This window comes from Capra hircus, chromosome 11 (assembly GCF_001704415.2).
Source record: "Capra hircus breed San Clemente chromosome 11, ASM170441v1, whole genome shotgun sequence".
In the NCBI taxonomy this organism is placed as follows: Eukaryota; Metazoa; Chordata; class Mammalia; order Artiodactyla; family Bovidae; genus Capra; species Capra hircus.
The window spans coordinates 19,100,242-19,122,693 of NC_030818.1; the positions used below are offsets into that span (position 1 = coordinate 19,100,242).

General features: G+C 45.6%; 1 protein-coding gene across 2 annotated transcripts in view; it reads left to right on the forward strand.

The window, feature by feature from the left end:
* VIT (vitrin) overlaps positions 1-22,452 on the forward strand; it is a 95,667-nt gene that overhangs the window by 54,677 nt on the left and 18,538 nt on the right. For both annotated transcript variants that reach the window (XM_013967552.2, XM_018055118.1), the window contains 3 exons: positions 6,013-6,057; positions 7,550-7,612; positions 14,310-14,457. In XM_013967552.2, the coding sequence (XP_013823006.2) occupies positions 6,013-6,057; positions 7,550-7,612; positions 14,310-14,457 (256 nt within the window). The remainder of the gene's footprint in view (positions 1-6,012; positions 6,058-7,549; positions 7,613-14,309; positions 14,458-22,452) is intronic.

Sequence of the window (22,452 nt, forward strand, 5' to 3'; positions counted from 1 at the left end):
ACCCATGGCCCGCCAGTCTTGTCTATTCGTGGGACTTCCCAGGCAAGGATACTGGAGTGAGTTCCCATTTCCTTCTCCAGGGGATCTTCCCAATCCAAGAATCAAACCCACATCCCCCACACTGGCAGGCAGATTCTTTACCACTGAGCCAGCAGGGAAGCCTTTGCCCCATGTAGGATAATTATGTGAGGGGCCCAGAGCTTCCCAGGCCCGCTGTTGGACGTGCTATCTAGAACTTAAGCCTGGTTGCTCCTAATGTGTCTAAACTACTACTTCTCACCTTGTGGTCCAAGAACTTTGCTTTCAGGGCTTCTGTGAGGCCCTCTCTTCGCTCCCTCTATAACTGAGGCCAGATTTTCTTCAAACTCTTCAACAAAAATGACATCGCCACAGATGGACTGAAGGAACTGACATCAGATTTGAGCTGTCTTCTATTACATCAGACAGTGGAGATGTCTGCCACTCTTCCCATTGAATTCTTTTGTTTTAGGAAGCAGTTATTTCCATTATAAAATGTTAAAATAGAATGAATAGGTTTGTTGTTACTTTTAAGTGAATGAATAGTAAAATAAATGGATAGGTAGTCTGTTTTAAATGAGAGGATACACAGTTTTAATTTCTAATATGAGAAAAAGCAATAATAGATGTAACCAACACAGAGGCTCTATGGGGATCTTCGGTATTTGTTAAAATAACAAATTTGAGAGTCCTTCACGTATATGAAAGTAGCCTTCACGTCCTCCTTTGCATCTCGTCTTTTCTGGGACAAATTTCTCTTAGACTTCCAACAGGTCCTTACGTGACACAGCAGCACACCCTCCGGCTAAACCTCAGTCTATTGGTGGTGACTCAGAGCAGGCACTCAGAGCAGGACACGCTGCCTAGAGGGCTGTGCCAGGGAACTGCCTCTCTCGCTCTAAATACTCTGGTTCCTTGAAAACATCCCAAGTTCCATGTGGGGGAGGCTTTGTCTCCTCATCAGCTCATCTCCTACTGAACTGGCAATTGCTCAGGTTCCCAGGGCTTTTTCTCACGTATTTCTAGAGAAGCAGGTCACCCCAACGCTGTCCTGATGCAGCTGAGTTTTTGCCCCTGGTTAGAATATCACACTTTACTCTATTAAACCCTCCCTTAGTTTAGTGTGCTGCAGCCTTCCTGAATCTTAATTCTGTCACTGAATGTATTAACTAGCCTTCCATCATCATCAGCTGGCCTTCCTTCTCTGTCATCCACCAAATTGATTAATACGCCAGCCGTCTCCTCTCCAGTCACTGATAAAATTATATCACATGGGATGGAATCTCCTGAGCCCCACTAAATACCCTATCCATGTTGAGGGCAATGCATTAACAGACACAAGCAGCTATGTACAGACCTAATAGTATGGCCATCAGCCTTAATATTTCACCCTCTCCTGCACAGGACACCGAACTTAGGACCCTGAGTGAGTCCTGCTTCCTCCTCCCGCTATGCCTTCTGCTCACAGATGTAACTTAACATGTCCCCAGTTTAAGTCATCATCTCCATGGCAGGGGAACTGTTAATTTTTTTTTTTTAATGTACTGAGACACTGTGCTGTGTGTTAGAACTAAAAGATGACTCAAATATTTTCAGATTCTAATATTCTGGGGCTGAAACTTCTGCCTTGGCGGGTCCCATACTCCCCACCTCCAGACTCATCAGTGATGCCACCGCCTACCCCTGCCCCCACAGGCATACCCTTACCCCCTGACCAGGACCCTCTAAGTCCACTCTGGCTGACCTGGCTGCTCCTGCTGTGCCCCCAGGGGAGGGATGGGTGGAACACTCAGGAAGATTGAGGCTAGAACTCAGGGACTTTTCCTTGGAACCATCAGAGGTAGCTTCACGGTACCCTGAGCTCTGTTTGATCAGATAAGCTTCACTGGCCTGGAAACCTAACCACAGAATTGATGTCGTTTCCATGAGAAGAGGTTGCCAGCTCCCAAACAAATGTCCCACGCAGAGCTTTGGAGGGGAACCCATCTGTAAACGCAGGGCTGCGGATGTTTTGCTGGCCTGATGCCCATGCCCAGGACCTCTGAGTGTCCCCAGCCTTCTCCAGTCACCCTCAAATGTGGAGCAGCTGGCACGAGGCGAGGCCCTGGAAGGGAGGTGTGTGGAGTCCCCTGGCTCCAGAGGCTGCTGCCCCTCAGACTGACGCCTCCTGCTAAAAACTGCAGCGGAAGTCCCTGGGGAGAAGCCACGGCTGAGGGGCCAGCTGTGGGTCTGTCCCATAAAACTTGAGAGCCCTAAGGGCCATTGCCATGACTCCCATTGGATCCCAGGCTGGTGAACTCCAGATGTTCAGGGAACAGTAGGAGCCGTAACCAGGGCAAAGTTCGCCATGGATTTTAAACCAGGGATGCTCTGGGCCCTCGTTCTTCATGTGACATTCCAGGCCTGGCTTCTCCGTGGTGCACCCCCACCCCCAGAACCCTGAGATTCGGAAGCAACAATGATGCCGCCCGTCATAAACAGGCAGTGAGTACCACAGGGAGAGCCTACCTGCCTGGGTCTAATACTCTCCGCTGCCCTTCCCCGTGTGTCAGTTTTCCCACCTGTAAAGTGGGATCACGGCTGTCCCTGACCTGCAGGGTCACTCTAGTGTAATGCTCACATGGGGCTTGGTCAGTGCGTGTTCAAGACCAATACCTCCCATAGACACTGACGGTATCTATAAGATGACGGAGCCAGCACTGTCACAGAATTATTAGCTGTTTCTTTACAAGTGCCTTTCACCAGTTTTAGATTGATTTTATAGACATTTACCTTCATATGAGGGCTTCCCAGGTGGGTCAGTGGCAGAGAATCCAACTGTCAAGCAGAAGACATGGGTTCGATCCCTGCATCAAGAAGATACCCTGGAGGAGGAAATGGCAACCCATTCCAGTATTCTTGCTTGGGAAATCTCGTAAACAGAGGAGCCTGGCAGGCTACGGGCTATGGGGTCGCAAACAGGTGGACACGACCTAGCAACTAAACAGCAGCAGTCTTCATGTGAGCAGGGCAGAACAAGTCCTCGTGCCCTCAGTTTACACAGGAGAAAACTGAAGGTCAGAGAAGGCAGGCAAGCCCCTCAGCCCCCAGCTAGTCTTTGGTAGACTCGGGATAGTCTTCTGTTGGCCCCACACCATGCCCTCGACACCAGAACACAAACGTTCTCACAAATCTACTTCTCATCACCACCAAGCTCAAAGCACCAAGTCTGAGCTGTCTAAATATTGTTCAGCTTTTGGGTGAAAGTGATTTGGTTCAAACTTTTCCCAAACAAATTAAAGTGACACAGATAGAGGACAGGCCTCCAGGACAGAGTAACAGACTTGGAAAAATCCTTCATGTCAGGTGAAAGAGGAGAGTGAAAAAGCTGACTTAAAACTCAACATTCAAAAAACGAAGATCATAGCATCTGGTCCCACCGCTTCATTACTTCATGTCAGAAAATTGTTCATCTCCTACTAAAGTAACAGAGCACCCAGCATTCTAATCTTTCCTCACACCCAAGGGTGCTGAAAGCCTTAGACAAAAACTGAGGTGTCACCAGAACTTTTTTCTTTTTCTTTTTTTTAAGGAAAAGGGCAAAGTGCATAGTTTTGCCGGTAGGTGGCGATAGAATAATGAGGCTAAAGAAGCTGAATACTTAAAACATATAGATCATAAATATTTTGAACTTGGAGATCATCCTACCCAAACTAATATTACTCAAAAAGAAATTGCAGTTCATGGAGGGTATGTGACTTGCTCAAGGTCCTACACCTGGTTAATGGCTGAGTCAAATTAAACTCACTTTTCACCATGAACCCAGAATCTACAAGAGCAGACTTGCCTTTCACAATAGCCTGGCATCACTGAATCATGTAAAGGAGAATATCACTTCATCTGAGCGTGCTAATTGAAGTGTGCTGGATGGCCTTTAAGAAATGAAACAGTTGGTTATGCTCTTAGCCTTGTGAGCTGAAGGTGGAAGAAGGGGGTGGGAAGGAGGAGAAAAATAGCCACGTGGGTGTCCTCATGAGGCTTCCTAACATGTTTTGCTGCCCCTTAAGTCCCTTCCAGACATACTCCCCGCAAAAGATCAGGGACTATTGCATAAGAATGTTCACTTCCTGACCACCCCTGCCACTGCATCAGCACTGGGGTGCGGTGAAGGGCGTTTGCTGCTTTGGTCCATTCTGCTTCAGGCACGTGGGGAGAAGCAGAGCCTCAGGAAATGAGGGGACTGTCTACTCCCTGAAGGGGCCAGATTTGTTCTGTGTGGTTCCAAGGGAAGAAACACAAATAGATGGATGAGGCAAATGTACCCGGAATGACAATGGGCGTATTTTGGGTGCATATTAAGTGTGATGGGGCTTCCCTGATGGCTCAGCAGTAAAGAAACTGCCTGCAACGCAGGAGATGCGAGTTCGATCCCTGGGTCAGGAAGATCTCCTGCAGGAGGACATGGCAACCCACTTCAGTATTCTTGCCTGGAAAATTCCACAGACAGAGGATCCTGGCAGTCTATAGTCCATAGGGTCACAAAGAATTGGACACGACTGATGCACACACGTGATTAAGTGTGATGAAGAACAGATGGATGGATGGCGGATGAAGGTTTCAGACTGGCATAAAGAAAAGTTTTCTCAAAGTCTCAATAGTCCAAGAAGAAATGCTCTATTTTTGTTGTTGCTAAAGTAATGAGTTCCCTGTCTCTGGAGGTATTCAAGCACCTGCCAGCCACTCACTTGGTAGAGATGTTATTGAAGCAGGTTAGTGGGTTGCATTGGAACAATGGACTGGTTCAAAATTGGGAAAGGAGTACATCAAAGCTGTATATTGGCACCCTGCTTATTTAACTTATATGCAGAGTACATCATGAGAAATGCCAGGCTGGATGAAGCACAAGCTGGAATCAAGATTGCCAGGAGAAATATCAACCACCTCAGATATGCACACCCTTACGGCAGAAAGCAAAGAGGAAATAAAGAGCCTGTTAATGAAGGTGAAAGAAGAGAGTGAAAAAGCTGGCTTAAAACTCAACATTCAAAAAACAAAGATTATGGCATCCAGTCCCATCACTTCAAAATAGATGGGGAAACAATGGAAACAGTGAGAGAGTTTATTTTCTTGGGCTCCAAAATCACTGCAGATGGTGACTGCAGCCATGAAATTAAAAGCTGATTGCTCCTTGGATGAAAAGCTATAACAAACCTACACAGCATATGAAGAAGCAGAGATTAACTTTGCCAACAAAAGTCCATCTAGTCAAAGCTATGGTTTTTCCAGCAGTCATGTATGGATGTGAGAGGTGGACCATAAAGAAGGCTGAGAGCCAAAGAATTGATGCATTTGAACTGTGATGTTGGAGAAGACTCTTGAGAGTCCCTTGGACTGCAAGGAGATCCAACCAGTCAATCCTAAAGGAAATCAGTCCTGAATATTCATTGGAGGGGCTGATGCTGAAGCTTCAATACTTTGGTCACCTGATGCGAAGAGTCGACCTATTGGAAAAAGGCCCTGATGCTGGAAAAGATCAATGGCAGGAGGAGAAGGGGACGACAAAGGATGAGATGGTTGGATGGCTTCATTGACTCAATGGACATGAGTTTGAGCAAGCTCCAGGAGATGGTGAAGGACAGGGAAGCCTGGTGTGCTGCAGCCCACGGGGTCACAAAGAGTCGGACACAACTGAGTGACTGAACAGCAACAATGGTGGTTCTTCGAATTGCATGAGCTTTTAGTTCCCCTTGAACTTCAGGACTGCTATCATTCCATGCTTATTGGTGCATAGTGAAAGGAAGAAAAGAGTAACGATGTTTTTGTCTCTGACTTTAAGAACTTTAAATAAGAAAATCACAGATTTCAGGTTGCTTCATCCCATATCTGGTCTTGGGTTTCTTTACTGAGGTTTCTGCCATAATTAGAAAATATTATCCTCCTGGCAGTTCACTTGAGGGCTTCTGCTGGTTTCATCTAACTAATGAGTTCGTTTTTTCCTTTAATCCTGAAAATCAGGGGAACCTGCTTTGTGGAAACCTGAATCAGTCCTTCTCGATGCAGGTAATTATACAGCCCATCCTTCTGGCCATGACTAGATCAAGATTCTTAGGATAACAGCAAATAGCACAGAGGTCAAATCTGCTACAGAAGATTCCTCCAGTGTCACCTCCAGCGTTAGGTGTCTGGTGGCCAGGCAAACGGCCCACTGAAACCCCCACAGGGAGGACCGAGTCAGGGACAAGACTAGATTCACAGAGAGGGAAAGAAATATGAAGACAGAAGGCAGTGAGTTCCCAGCCCCCAAAATGGGTTAGACCCTCACTCCATCTGGGCACACACCTTAATTTCCTTCTATTTCTTCTTCCTTCTTTGCAAATGGGATTCAGGTTTTTTCCTCACATGAATGAATGTTGTTCCCTATTTACTACATTAAGCGTTCAAAACTCCAACAGCAAACACAGTTTTCAGACTCTTGGTACAAGGGCAGATTTTGCTGGTTTGGGGGCAGGCAGAGGGATATGGAGGAGAGGACTTGAGCCTCTGGACGTGTATTTCTTCCCCTCCCAGGACTCCTGGCTGAGAAATGCCATTAGTGAATTTTTTTAATGATTTGAGGAAGTGGGATGAGCAAGCTGACCTTTAATGGGAAGATGAAATCATGTGCTTTGCAAATTGGAAAAACTAACAAAGCCAAGAGAAAGCTCACCCCACCCAAGAGTGGAGTCCTGAGCACCTTCTTCCATGGAGGTGGGGGATTCTTGGCGGGCATTCCCCAGCATCCCAAAAACAGGAGACTCACTTCCGGTGCTGCAATTACACTCTGCCGAGAAACTCATTGGCCTTTCTAAGCCTTAAAAGACTATTGTTTTTATTTCCTTATATGAAACATTTATGAATGTGGCTCCCAGGTAAACAGCTCTAAAGAAAACCCTGAAGCTGAAATTCAGTTCACATACACACACGCCCTCTCAAAGCACTAATCCTTTTGTTTCTGCATCTGGTCTCAGCCTGCAGGAGAGGACAGGCTGCAGCGTAGACCCTCTTGTTTGTCTGAGCTGCTAGTATCTCATCTCTTCTCCTCCGGTCTACACCCAACCCCGTCCCTGGACTCACTCATCTTTGTTCATCAACTCAGTCACTGAATATTGACTGAAGACCACAGGGAAGGTTTATGTGATGGGTGAGACTCATCCCTGACCTCAAGATTTTCAGAATTGTACAGAGGGATAATTTACACTGGCAAAGTGCTTAATGCTTTCAGACAAGAAGGCTAAGGATAGACTAAGCTAAGGGGCTGTAGAAGACAGATCTGAACACACTTGACTTCAAATGCCCGTAAGCACCCAGAGGAGTGCTGTGTCTCTATTGCACTGTCTGTAAATATTCATCCATTCTTATCTCCTCAGATGGGGGTGGTATGGAGAAGAGCACAGTTAGCAGTAAGCCCAGCCCCTGGAGCTGAGTGTGAATATCCATTTTGTCCCCATCCCTGGGGTGAGGCCAGATGCTTCCTGTTCTTGTAAGTCACCAAAAGTTTTACTGCTCTTTCCAGGATTTGTTCCAAAAGAAGAATTAAGCACACAGTCTTTGGAGCCAGCATCCCATGGAGATCCAAGTAAGTTAATTGACAACTAGAAACCCCTAGTGGCTTTGACATCTGATCTGCTCTCTCTCCCCTCTGCCCACTCACTCCCACCCACACCCGCCTCTCTCCTACCCTGGGTCTATTTATCTCTCTTCCGTCACTTTGTTCTAAAGGAAAAGGGAAGCTTCTGAAGGATTTAAACTATCTGTGTGCAAGAGTGGGAGAGGATCAGATGTTTAAAATGTCACTATGGCAACAGGCTGGGGTGGAGTCGGGGGACAAGAGTGGATGAAAGGAGGAGACTGGCTTGCCAGTGAGGATGAAGGTCTGCAGAGATGATGGTACACAGAGCTCAGGGTGGGAAGCATAAATGAAGAGAAATGGGCAAATCCAAGAGATAGAGAAAGAAGAAGCTAGAGGGGTGGAGGTGAAGACAGGGAGCAATTAAAGATGATTCGAACATCTGGAGCTGCCATCAGGACCACTGGAGTTGGAACAGGTTGGGGCAGGAAGGTGTTTATATCTATCACCTTCTGTAAGATATTCAGTCTAGCAGAGAGCTGGCCACCCTGACATTCAGAAACAACAGTCCAGCTGGAAGCTTAGAGTTGGAAGATGATGAGGGCAAAACCAAGGTTTTGAGAACCGAAAGAGAACAGAAAGTATGACCCAGGGAGATAGGTTACAGTAAGAACCAGGGGACTTAAACCTGAAGATCTTTGATACTGACTGGGTGGAAGAGAAGCCACCCAAGGATACAAGAAAGAGAGCAGAGAAAAAGAGGGAAACCAGGAGGGAGCTGTGTGTTGCAAGCATCTGCAAATTCCCCCAGAAAGCCGTGACAAGTCAGCCACCAATGGGGTGCCAGTCTCAACTCACCTATACGTGAGAATCACCTGCAGATATCTTAAAAAATGAAAAATGCCAATTCTTGCCTCATACCTACTGAACCTGACTCTCCCTTGATTTTGCCACTCAAAGTGTGGTCTGAGGACCAGCAGCATCAGGCATCACCTGGGAGCTTGTCAGAGATGCAAACTCTCAGGGTCCACCCCAGACCCACTGAATCAAGCAATTCCTTTGCAGATTAACCCTTGAGAAGCATCGCCTAGAGTGATTCCCAGGCATCTTTATTTGTTGAAGCTGCATAAGGAACTCAGATATTTATCCGGGGTTAAAAAACACTGGCCTAATATATTAACACAAAGCATTCATCTATAAAATTGTACCATGTTGAAGAATACCAAAGCAATTAAGAAAATTGGTAGATTGATTCCTGCAGACACTTTGTCTTACCTTTCCTTCCTCCTCTTCCATCCTCAGTGAGCATAATAAATTGCTCATGCTGAACACTTCATAACCCAGTTCTGTCCCTTGGTATTGACACTGTCATCTTCACATCAGCATGTTTTCATCTTAATGGGAGAAAGCCACTAGGGTCTCAGTGAGCACATGCCCTGAGCGTGAGCCACTGTCACTCAAACATTCTTGGATGCAAATCAAAACTACAGTGAGGTGTCATCTTACACTCACCAGAATGGCCATCATCAAAAAGTCTACAAGCAATAAATACTGGAGAGGGTGTAGAAAAAAGGGAACCCTCCTGCACTGGTGGGAATGTAAACTGATACAGCCACTATGGAAAAGACTAGGGAAGCGCCTTAAAACACTAAACAGAGGACCACCATATGACCAAGCAATCCTACTCCTGGGCATATATCCAGAGAAAACCATAATTGAAACAGATACATGCACCCCAGTGTCCAGTGCAGTGCTATACATGGAAGCAACCTAAATCTCCATCAACAAAGGAATGGATAAAGAAGATATAGATATATGTAATGGAATATTACTCAGCCATAAAAAGGAATGAAACTCTGCCATTTGCAGAGATATAGATGGACACAGAGACTCATACAGAGAGAAATCAGAAAAACTAATATTGTATATTATTGCATATATACGGAATCTAGAAAAATGGTATAGATCATCTTATTTGCAAAGCAGAAATAGAGACACAGACATAGAGAAAATGGGGATATCAAGGAGGAAAGCTCGGGGTGGGATGAGTTGGGAGTTTGGAATTGACATATACAGATTATTGATACTATGTATTAAATTGATAACTAATGAGAATCTGCTGTATAGTACAGGGAACTCACTGCTTTGTGGTGACCTAAATGGGAAGGAAATCCAAAAAAAGAGGGGACATAGGCAAATATATTGCTGATTCACTTTGCTGTACAGCAGAAACACAACATTGTAAAGCAACTGTACCCCCAAAAAAATGAATTTTAAAAATTTCTTGGAAAAGAGGAGCAAAGTTAACCCCAGTTTCAGCCATTAGGCTAAGTAAAGAGAATGAAGTAAATAAACACTTTGCTTCTTAAAACCTATGAAATCAATGTCTCAATCCTGAACATAGCTCAAGACGTAAGAAATAAGGAGAAAAAAATGGTCTAGGAAGAACCAAAATAGATGCTACAAAATCCATGTACTCTTGTTTGGCCCTTACTCTAATTAAGTTATTCTTTTCTCTAAATAAAAAAAAAAAAGGCTTTTCATTTAAAAGGCATATTGAACTACGCTGCTGACATCTGAAAGAAAAAGTTCTCTTCAGGCGTGCTTCTCAAACTTTAATGTGCACATCAATCACCTGGGGATCTTGCTAAACTGGAATCTGATTCTGTATATCCAGGTGGAGCCTGGGCGTTCACATTCCAGCAAACTGTTGGTGCTGGTGGGCGGCAAGCCCTAAAGAACACCACTGCCACCTGCTGGCGGCAATTCACATCACAAGCCTGGACCTAGGAAAGAGTGGGAATAGCCCTGTTTGGGAAATATGCCAAGCCATAGAGTAGTTCCACTGTTCTTTTACTTGATTCTTGACTTTCACTCAGTTCAGTTCAGTCGCTAAGTCATGTCCGACTCACTGCGACGCAATGGACTGCAGCACACCAGACTTTCCTATCCATCACCAACTCCTGGAGCTTACTCAAACTACTGTTCATTAAGTCAGTGATGCCATCCAACCATCTCATCCTCTGTCAACCCCTTCTCCTCTTGCCTTCCATCTTTCCCAGCATCAGGGTCTTTTCCAATGAGTCAGTTCTTCACTTCAGAAGGCCAAAGTATTAGAGCTTCAGCATCAGTCCTTCCAATGAATATTCAGGACTGATCTCCTTTACGATGGACTGGTTGGATCTCGTTGAAGTCCAAGGGACTCTCAAGAGTCTTCTCCAACACCACAGTTCAAAAGCATCAGTTCTTGAGCTCTCAGCTTTCTTTATAGTCCAACTCTCACATCCATACTTGACTACTGGAAAAAACCATCAGTTCAGTTCAGTCGCTCAGTCGTGTCCGACTCTTTGCAACCCCATGAATCGCAGCACGCCAGGCCTCCCTGTCCATCACCAACTCCCAGAGTTCACTCAGACTCGCATCCATCAAGTCAGTGATGCCATCCAGCCATCTCATCCTCTGTCGTCCCCTTCCCCTGCCCTCAATCCCTCCCAGCATCAAAGTCTTTTCCAATGAGTCAACTCTTCACATGAGGTGGCCAAAGTACTGGAGTTTCAGCTTCAGCATCATTCCTTCCAAAGAAATCCCAGGGCTGATCTCCTTCAGAATGGACTGGTTGGATCTCCTTGCAGTCCAAGGGACTCTCAAGAGTCTTCTCCAACTCCACAGTTCAAAAGCATCAGTTCTTCAGCACTCAGCCTTCTTCACAGTCCAACTCTCACATCCATACATGACCACAGGAAAAACCATAGCCTTGACTAGATGGACCTTTGTTGGCAAAGTAATGTCTCTGCTTTTGAATATGCTATCTAGGTTGGTCATAACTTTCCTTCCAAAGAGTAAGCGTCTTTTAATTTCATGGCTGCAATCACCATCTGCAGTGATTTTGGAGCCCAAAAAATAAAGTCTGACACTGTTTCCCCATCTATTTCCCATGAAAAGATGGGACCGGATGCCATGATCTTCGTTTTCTGAATGTTGAGCTTTAAGCTCAACTTTTTCACTCTCCTCTTTTACTTTCATCAAGAGGCTCTTTAGTTCCTCTTCACTTTCTGCCATAAGGGTGGTGTCATCTGCATATCTGAGGTTATTGATATTTCTCCCGGCAATCTTGATTCCAGCTTGTGTTTCTTCCAGTCCAGCGTTTCTCATGATGTACTCTGCATAGAAGTTAAATAAACAGGGTGACAATATACAGCCTTGACGGACTCCTTTTCCTATTTGGAACCAGTCTGTTGTTCCATGTCCAGTTCTAACTGTTGCTTCCTGGCCTGCGTACAGATTTCTCAAGAGGCAGGTCAGGTGGTCTGGTACTCCCATCTCTTTCAGAATTTTCCACAGTTTATTGTGATCCACACAGTCAAAGGCTTTGGCATAGTCAAGAAAGCAGAAATAGATGTTTTTCTGGAACTCTCTTGCTTTTTCCATGACCCAGCAGATGTTGGCAATTTGATCCCTGGTTCCTCTGCATTTTCTAAATCCAGCTTGAACATCTGGAAGTTCTTGGTTCACATACTGTTGAAGCCTTGCTTGGAGGATTTTGAGAATTACTTTGCTAGCATGTGAGATGAGCGCAATTGTGCGGTAGTTTGAACATTCTTTGGCATTACCTTTCTTTGGGATTGGAATGAAAACTGACTTTTTCCAATCCTGTGGCCACTGTTTAGTTTTCCAAATTTGCTGGCATATTGAGTGCAGCACTTTCACAGCATCACCTTTTAGGATTTGAAATAGCTCAACTGGAATTCCATCACTTCCACTAGCTTTGTTCATAGTGATGCTTCCCAAGGTCCACTTGACTTCTTATTCCAGGATGTCTGGCTCTAGGTGAGTGATCACACTGTTGTGGTTATCTGGGTCATCAGGATCTTTTTTGTATAGTTCTTCTGTGAATTGTTGCCATGTCTTCTTAATATCTTCTGCTTCTCTGTAAGTCATGTTATAAGTCATATGGTGATAGCAAATACCCTCTTCCAACAACAGAAGAGAAGACTCCACACATGGACATCACCAGATGGTCAATAAGGAAATCAGGTTGATTATATTCTTTGCAGCCAAAGATAGAGAAGCTCTATACAGTCAGCAAAAACAAGACTGGGAGCTGACTGTGGCTCAGATTATAAACTCCTTATTGCCAAATTCAGACTTAAAGGAAATAGGGAAAACCACTAAACTATTCAGGTATGACCTAAATCAAATCCCTTATGATTATACAGTGGAAGTGAGAAACAAATTCAAGGGATTAGATCTTATAGACAGAATGCCTGAAGAACTGTGGATGGAGGTTCACGACATTGTACAGGAGGCAGGGCTCAAGACCATCCCCAAGAAAAAGAAATGCAAAAAGGCAAAATGGTTTCTGAGGAGGCCTTACAAATAGCTGAGAAAAGAAAAGTGAAAGGCAAAGGAGAAAAGTAAAGCTATACCCATCTGAATGCAGAATTCCAAAGAACAGCAAGGAGAGAAAAGAAAGCCTTCCTCAGTGATCAATGCAAAGAAATAGAGGAAAACAATAGAATAGGAAAGACTGGAGATCTCTTCAAGAAAACTAGAGATACCAAGGGAACATTCTTGACTTTAGTGGCATCTTTAAACTTCACTTCTTGATTTCATTTGCTTCTTCCAATCTTCATCTCAAGGATCATGCTTGGGCATAGGCAGTTTGGAGGCAGCAAAGGACAGGGGTAGCCAGCAAATGAGAAGAGTTGGCAGGCCCCAAACATCCAGGCAGATAGGGCCTAAAAACTTATGAGGTCTCCAGTGAGCCCAGGCACTGATTCCAGACGGAGTGAAGTCAGCCAGACCCAGAGAGGTCCCTGTCATTACCTACTTCTCCTCTGGTTTTGATTGTCATGCACCACAGCAAGAAAACAAGGCGTTTTCTCAGAACCTTTTCCCTTCGTGTCCAGTTCTGTAGTATGACTCTTTACTAAGTATTCCTCAACAATTCTGTTTAAAACTGTATCAACTCACATCCATTTCTTGCTTTCATTAATGTATATATGTGCGATGTGCTCAGTCACGTCTGACTCTTCTGAAACCCCATGGACTGTAGCCCGCCAGGCTCCTCTGTCCATGGAATTCTCCAGGCAGGAATACTGGAGAAGGTAGTCATTCCCTTCTCCAAGGGATCTTCCTGACCCAGGGATCAAACCTGGGTCTCCTGCATTTCAGGCAGATTGTTTACAGTCTGAGCCCACACATTTTCATATACATACATACATATACATATATATTAGGGCTTGCAGGTGGCGCTAGTGGTAGGAAGTGACAACCCACTCTAGTATTCTTGCCTGGAGAATCCCATGGACAGAGGAACCTGGCAGGCTCCAAAGGGGTCACAAAGTGATCAATACAACTTAGCAACTGAACACAACAGCTGACATGGTCTAAGCTAGGAAACCATTCTGAGGGCCTTCTTAGACTTGACCTGGAGGTCTGGCTTTTGAAGTCTGTAACTGTAGCTAATACAGAGAATTCTACAACAACCACAGAAATAAGTACCAACCCAAGTATCTGTGATCTTGGTGCCCAGTGAAAATCTGCTGTGAATATAAATAAATAACTTTATCTTGCATCTTGCTACTTTTTTTTTTTTTAACTTTCTTTTCATTGCAATCTCAGGCAGCTCTGGTTGAGGAAGCAGGGAGTGGGCCGTGAACGCAATGAGAGGAGCAGAATAACAGAGTCTTTTTCCGCTTCTCAGGCTGCAAAGTTGACTTGTCGTTTTTAATTGATGGGAGCTCGAGCATCGGCAAACGTCGATTCCGAATCCAGAAGCAGTTTCTGACTGACATCGCCCAGACTCTTGACATCGGCCCTGCCGGTCCACTAATGGGTGTTGTTCAGTACGGGTAAGTGTGGCTCTGAATTAGAAAACCAGGGCATGACCCTCGTTTCATTTTGTGCCAGAAAAGAAAAATATCCATACATCTAGAGCACAGCAGATTCATTCTTTTCCCTGATACAGACGTAAATGAGAGAAACTGAAGCAATCCAGATGCCAATGAAGAAATCTGAGGCCTCCAGAAGGAGGGACAGGTTAATCAACACTTGAAAGAAAATGGCATTTGCACTCCTGATTGGTAGAGAGAATATTTGTTTGGAGATTAAGAGAGCTGGGTTCAAGTTTTCGCTTAGCCAATAGCAGGCTGTGTGGCCTTTGGCTAAGGCCTTCACCTCTCTCTCAGGCAATTTCCCTTTCAACCCTGACTCCTCAAGTATTAGTTTGAGGGGCTCCTGTGCTACCTTATAGGTGTGTGTGTGCCAAGTCATTTTAGTCGTGTCCAACTCTCTGTGACCCCATGGACTATAGCCCGCCTACAGTCCATTGGATTCTCCAGGCAAGGAGACTGGAGTGGGTAGCCATGCCCTCCTCCAGGGGATGTTCCCAACCCAGAGATTGAATCCAGGTCTCTTGTATCTCCTTCATTGGCAAGTGGGTTCTTTATCACTAGCTGGGAAGACCAAAAACTCTGTAGCAGAGGTCTCACTTATAGGTGAGATGACCAGAAATCATGGTCCTCTGGGTTGAACTTTCTCCTTTCTCCCGATAACCTGAGGCCTCTGCACTGGTTGAGGGGAAGCTCACCTGGCAATGGGAAGCACTGTAGGAGGTGGGGGGGGGGGGTTGGTGATGGCCCTCAGGAGTCACCTAGCTGACTATCTCCAATTCATTCTACTGTTCTACACAGGATAGAAATTGAGGGCTCATACTGATGTCCACCCTCAACTTTTCTCTTATTGTGGATAATAAATCAATCTTATTTCACATGCAATAGATTTCTCTTTAAAGCAGATTTACAGAGATCAACTGGGAATAAGTAATCAAAAGAGCAAACAAGCTCAAATCTCAAATAATAGGTGGCCTTTTGATCAAGAACCAGTAAGGGTAGGATAACTGTCTCACTTTTCACAAAGGATCTCAGACACAACCTTCCCCCTTCATCCCCCAGATCTGTAGCTCAGCCTTGGCCTTGGAAACTAACTTAGGCCTTGGTACCTCTTGCTCAGAAGCAGCAGTCACAGCTTATTTGTGCTTCGTGACAAGTTAAAAAAAAAAAAAACAAACCCGACAATAGCCAGGATGTCTCCAGACCCTTCAAACATTTAGAGCAGCATTTTAACCAATGTTGTTATGTCAAAGACATTAGGACATTTAGTTCTGAGATCTCCAAAGGAATAAGAATGCTTTGTTTTCACAAGGGCCTATAACATTTGTATTTTTAGAATTAAATTCCAATAACATATGTAGCACCACCTTCTATTTTGGTGAAGAAAAATCGCTGAGTTAAGTAGCACTTGCATACAATCTGAGTCAAATATATAAAAATAAACACTTGCTACAAATGTTAATTCTCAGTGTCAGATGTTCTGGAGCCTTTTATCTTGAAGTAGGAAAATAACGTGGTTTGGGCCATTGTTTTCTTGTATTTCAACACGCCAACCTGTTTTCATTCCTGTTTTTCTTTTTAAAGATAGCAAATGAATAGCAGGCTTCTCTGGGGAGGAAATGTAAGTGTTTTAGTGCAGATGTCCCTGGTCAGTTTATTGAGGGATTTAAAGCTTGGTGTGTCATCTTGCATTAAAAAATAGCTGCTTTAAAAGCTGTGTATACCAGAGTTTATAGGATAATATGAAAATAAGGCGATAAATAAGTCAAGGAAAAGAAAAATGGCAGGCAGACTGTTTGGTGTGCTGATGGGAACACGGATTAAAGAATAAATGTAGCAGGGTAGGAAAAACAATTCAATAAAGGCTTCTTCCTCTCAAAATAACATTTTCTCCCACTGTGTTCTTAACGTCATCACCATTTACAGGGAAGAGTCTACCTCCATGCTTTCCAATGTCACTTTCTAAAAATACCTTTGCTGTTTGTCCTTTTTTCCCATCCCAGGTCCTTATTAACTTAAAGCCCTTAAGGGAAACGTGTCTATTTTCCTTCACTTTCTGCTCAAGCCAATCCATCATCTTCAGCCTTAGGGTGGGGTGGAAAGCACAAGGAACCAGTGACAGGACATCTTGAATTCTAGCCTTTGCTCCACTGGGTGACCTTAGGCAAGTCACTTAGCCTCTCCATGTAAGAGCTGCCATCGGTGAAGTCCGAGGCAGGCGGAGAGGCTGATTTATAGGGCTCTGCCAGCCCCGATGTTTATAATTCAGTGACTGGCTCTGTACTAAGAAGACAGCCAATCAATGAACGTTGGGCGAACCCATTGGAAGCGCTTCTTCTCCTTTCCAGCCTCGAGTTCTGAATAGGTGGGTGAGTGATGAGCAAGGAAACAATGGCGGCACAGAGGTTATACGTCCGTCGAGGGAACAAAATCAGTTGGAGAAAAGCACTAGGAGGGTGTGATGAGGCTGAAGGGGAAATCCACGCACCCAGAAGTAAAAGCTGAAAATGCTCTTATATCTGCCCCAGCTCTCCCGTCCATTCTTTCTCCAGAAAATGGTCTTAGTGTGCAGAGGGGAGGGTGTGGAGCAGGGAATGGTGAGGGGCAGCGGTCAACGCAGATCTGAAGCCAGTGTTTCTGGAAGAGGCCTCACCAGTGTTTGGCTGGCTGGGAAACTGGTCCCCTTTCTGGCCCATTGGGTTCTCACTAGATTCTAGTACTCACGTCACGACCCGCCACTGGGGATCAGCCCCCTTCTCTCAGAATCGCAGCGCAGTGTGGGCCCTAGAAAGCTCATGCTTCCACTTCCTCCTGTTACAGTAAGGAAACGGGCTCTAAAAGGAATCCCCACCTCGCCAGGAACAAGCTCCCAAGGCGAGGCGTAGGCTGGGAAGGAGCTGGCAGAGGTGGGAGGAATCGGAGCTCCCTATTCCTCCCCTCGGGCCTCTCACCCCCATCAGCACCGCCCTGGGTCCATGTGAAAGATTCCCCCAGAACATTCTTTTGCTTGGCTTTCCTAGAGCTGAGGCAGAACTTAGACTTTTGAATTTGGGATTTAGAAGCCTCATACAATGAACAGGAAACAGAAGGCAAATAAGAAATAAAAATATGAGAACCAGAACAATGGCCTGATGGACAAAATGCAGAGCTTGTTCCGCCTGCTGGTCCCTAAGCATCCGACACAGAGATACTTCCGGTACAAGAAACAGAAACCAACCCAGACAGGCAGGTGGAAGGAGAGTGATGTCAGGGGATTGGCGGGTCCCTGGTCCCCTCCCTCCTCCTTCCCTGCATCCCCTCTGCTCTCCGCTTGTCCTCTCTGTCCTTCTCCCCAGTGGCCCAGCATCATCCCCTGCCAGGCCCGTGGCTTCTGCCCCTTTCTGTAACTTCTCCTTTCACTGGCTGGGCTCCTACTTCTGGTCCAGGCCAGGGGGAGCTCTTCAGCCCATGTGGTGCCAACCTTCTCCGTCTCCCACATCCTCTCACAGGCAGAGGCTTGGAACCCAAGACTGGGTTAACATTTCAGCAACCACAGCGTTCCTTCCACAGTCATCACGCACCTCCAGTAAGAGAGTCCACATCTGATACAGACCCAGAGAGGCTGAGTGACTTCCCTAAGAATGCACAGCTAATGCTTGACCACTAGGGAGAGGATAGATATTAAATCTTGGGTTAATCTCTAAAATGTGAAACCAAATTGACTTCAAAAATTTTGCTTCTCTGCCAAGAAAACTCCTGATTATTGAAGTTTTCCACCAGACTGAGGGCTGAGACCCTGTTGAAGAAAAGGCCAAGGACCAAGCCCTCATTTTGCACACGTGGTCTCATTTTAGAATTAAGCAGCCAACAGGCTTGTGGTTGCGCTTAAGACCAATGTGAACACTAAGAGGCTAGATGAAGGAATGGCCAGACAAGTAGCTATGCGGTGAACTGGAGCAAACAGAACAGTGAAGCCGAGCAGGTTACATTTTAGCTGCTGCCTGGATCCACGGGCACTGAATACCCTCTGGACCTTCCATATGATGTTGTCTTCATCCCCAGTTTCAGTACAAATGGAACAGAATTGTACATGTTCTTCTGAACTTTGTAACCTATCCAAGGGTACCAACACTGGAAAACAAGCTATAGAATAGAGCAAAATATTGGTTGTTCTTCATTTCAAAATGAAATCCTTTCCTTTGCTCACGGTTCTCTGATAGGTGTCCTGTGTTTTAGCTCAAAGTTGGGCTGCATTTCCTTACTTTACTTCTCAGCCCACCCAACTCAGCCCAGACTGAACACCCTCAGTCACATTCAGTTGAGCCTCCCTTCCTGCCCCCCAAAGCAGGAAGGATGCTCAGAGGCTACCGTGGACCAAGTGAGCCGTCCAGTGTGGGGCAACCAGACTTGGGGGAAGAAACCAGGTGTTGGGTGTGGTGCGATGGGCGGAATAATGGCTGAGAAGCTGCCCATGTCTGACTCCCTGGAATCCACGGCTGTGATAACTTACTGAGGCAACAACCTTCCTGGCTGTATGGAATCAATTCACTGGTTTCCCATGAAACAGCAAAAACTGGCTTCATAAGGAGACCTATCATTTCCGCAATGTATCAGAAGCAGAAATCCCTATTATAAGAAACATTTTGGCCCTTTTTTCATGCAACTTGAGAGGGAAACAGAAATGTAAACAGAATGAGCCTCACAAACAAGACCGACTGAGCAGATGGCTGCTGCATGTTCAAAACCCGATGTTATACTTACTAGGTCCAGCACGGAGCCCCCACCAAGATATTCCATCAGAGCCAGAGGGGCCTGGAGCTGTGATTAAAGTCAAGGACCCTGAGACAGGAGACTGTCCTGGATGCCCAGGTGTCTCAGTCTAATCACTTGAGTGCTTAAAAGCAGAGAACCCTTCCCAGCTATTACCCGTTGAGGGAGACGTGACTATGGAAGAGGCTCAGAGAGATACAATGGCTGGCTCTGAAGGTGGAGGAAAGGGAAACCAAGAAACACGTGCTGGAAGAGATCAGGCAATGATGGTCTCTGAGAGCCTTTGACAGGGAGCGTGGCTCTGCTGGGGAGAGCCCCCACGGGCTGCTGACCTCCAGAGCTGTAAGCTGATAAGTGTGTTGGTTCGGCCGCTAAGTTTGCAACAGAAATCGGCAACTGCTACACCTAGCAAGGAGGACCCTTCTGTCACGTTTTCTTGAGTCTGCAGCACGTGAAACAGTGAGAGGGTTTGGGGCACAAGCCCCCGCAGGAGGGGGCCTGGGAGGTGCTTGGCACCACAGGACCCCAGAGCAGGAAGGGGCTGCCTGGTCCTGACATCAGGTTGCGGTCACCAGGGGGACTTTTAGAAATGCTGATGCCTGGGTGCTATCCCAGACCTATTAATCCAGAATTTGGCAAATACCCAGAAGCTAGTATGTTAATCTGTAGCCAAGGTGAGAATCACTAACCCCCAGGGAGGGGAAGGGACAGCTTGGCTTCCCTGGAAAGAGGGCGGCACCTGGCAGAGCTCGGGTCTCTCCAACCCCTGCCCCATCCACTCCTCAAGCCCTCCGTCTACACTGCCTGTAGAGGAAGTGACAGGACCCAGAACAGCTCCCTGTCTCCAGGGCCTAGGGGTACTTGCAAAGACCTCTCGGCCCCTCTTATTTCAAGGCAGGTGAACCCCTGAGCCCACGCCTCAGGGACACAGACTCTAGCTGAGTGAACTGGGAATAGTTTACACAAGGATCTGATGCTTTTCTGTTCCCACCACACAGTTCTCCCAGGGGGACAGAAGAAACAAAGCCTGCCCTTGTCTCCTGCCTTTTCTTCTTGGATGGGTTCTCCTTGACCCTGCATTGCACATCGCCAGGGCTTCTCTGGGGGCCCCATCCATGCCATCCTGAGATTATTCTCCCTAGATCCTTGGACCATTCTGCTAGAGAAGCAGACGGCCACTCTTGTGCACATAGGAACTACTTGGGGAACATTTAAAAATCCCAACGCCCAAAAACTGGGGTGTGCTGTTATCTGGTGACCCCTGTGCCCCTCCTGTCTCCCCCCAGGTCACCAGCCTAGGGTTCCAGGAGCCCCATTCTCCTTCCTCTCTGCCTTTCTCACACCTTCTGCATATTTATTTATTCTCCCCCCTTCCCCATATCACTGGCAACCCCACTGCTTATGTTCTTGATTCTTACAACATTCTCTAAGACAGAGGTCCCAACCTCTGGGCCATGGACCAGTACTTCCTGTCAGATCAGCGGTGACATCAGATTCGAAATAAAGTACACAATAAATGTAATGTGCTTGAATCATCTCAAAGCCATTCTCCCCCTTTGAAGACACTGCCATTCAAACATGATACACAGTGTCATGTGTATGAGACATAGCTTCTCATGAGGCTATAAGAAAGGCAGAACCTCAGACTTCACATCCAATCCACAGAATCTATATTTTAAAAAAAATCCCAGGTGACCAGATGCACAACTGAGTTTGGGAGGCACCAAAGACTGTTGTCAAGACATTCTATGTCCCTGCACTTATCAAGCCCTGCAGCGTAACAGGCAGCAAGCTGGAGAGCCCTCTGGCTCCAGAGTAATCCTCAGATCAGCAGAGTACATGCCCATATTTCCTCCAGCAGGAAGATGCTTGCAGGTTAACTTTGTATTTTTTTGGTGGTGGGTGGAATTATTGTTGCTAATTACACACACACACACAAATACTCCTCTAAACACAAAATTTGATTATAAGACTCTGCTCCAAATCTCTGATCCTAGGAAATGTGAGAAAGGCCAGCGTCCTTTCAAAAGGGGCCAGTTGTGCTAAGTCCCTCAGCAGGTTGGCCTGGGTCCCTGCACTGACCATAGCTGCTCAGTCCTTTAAGGAGAGGGACAGAATCATTTCACTCTGAGCTGAGTAATGCCCTCAAGGGACAAGTCCATCACCCAATCTGCTGCCACCTTAGGCAACCAGGGTTACCCCAGAACATCCTCCTGAGCTCACAGGCATGGTTCAACTCAGTGACTAACTCCATAAGTCATCACAGTTTAGCATTATGAAAATTAAAAGGCTAAGGATAGTCAATAGAATGACTCCAACAGTATGTGAACTGAGAAATTCTAGATGTTCAAGCTGGATTTAGAAAAGGCAGAGGAACCAGAAATCAAATTGTCAACATCTGTTGGATCATCGTAAAAGCAAGAGAATTCCAGAAAAACATCTACTTCTGCTTCATTGACTACACTAAAGCCTTTGACTATGTGGATCACAATCAACTGCCAAAAATCTTAAAGAGATAGGAATACCAGACCACCTTACCTGCCTCCTGAGAAATCTGTATGCTGGTCAAGAAACAACATTTAGAACTGGACATTGAACAACAAACTGAAGACAGTTGGGAAAGAAGTATGTCAAGGCTATATATTGTCACCCTACTTATTTAACTTATATGCAGAGTACATCATGTGAAATGCCAGGTTGGATGAAGCACAACCTGAAATCAACATTGCCAGGAGAAATATCAATAACCTCAGATATGAAGATGACACCATCCTTATTGCAGAAAGTGAAGAGGAACTAAAGAGCCTCTTGATGAAAGTGAAAGAGGAGAGTGAAAAGCTGGCTTAAAACTCAACATTCAGAGAACAAAGATCATGGCATCCAGTCCCATAACTTCATTGGCAAATAGATGGGGAAACAATGGAAACCGTAAGAGACTTTACTTTGGGAGGCTCCAAAATCACTGCAGATGGTGACTGCAACTATGAAATTAAAAGATGTTTGCTCCTTGGAAGAAAAGTTATGACCAACCTAGACAGCATATTAAAAAGCAGAGACATTACTTTGCCGACAAAGGTCCATCTAGTCAAAGCTATGGTTTTTCCAGTAGTCATATATGGATGTGAGAGACGGACCATAAAGAAAGCTGAGCGCTGAAGAATTGATGCTTTTGAACTGTGGTGTTGAAGAAGACTCTTGAGAGTCCCT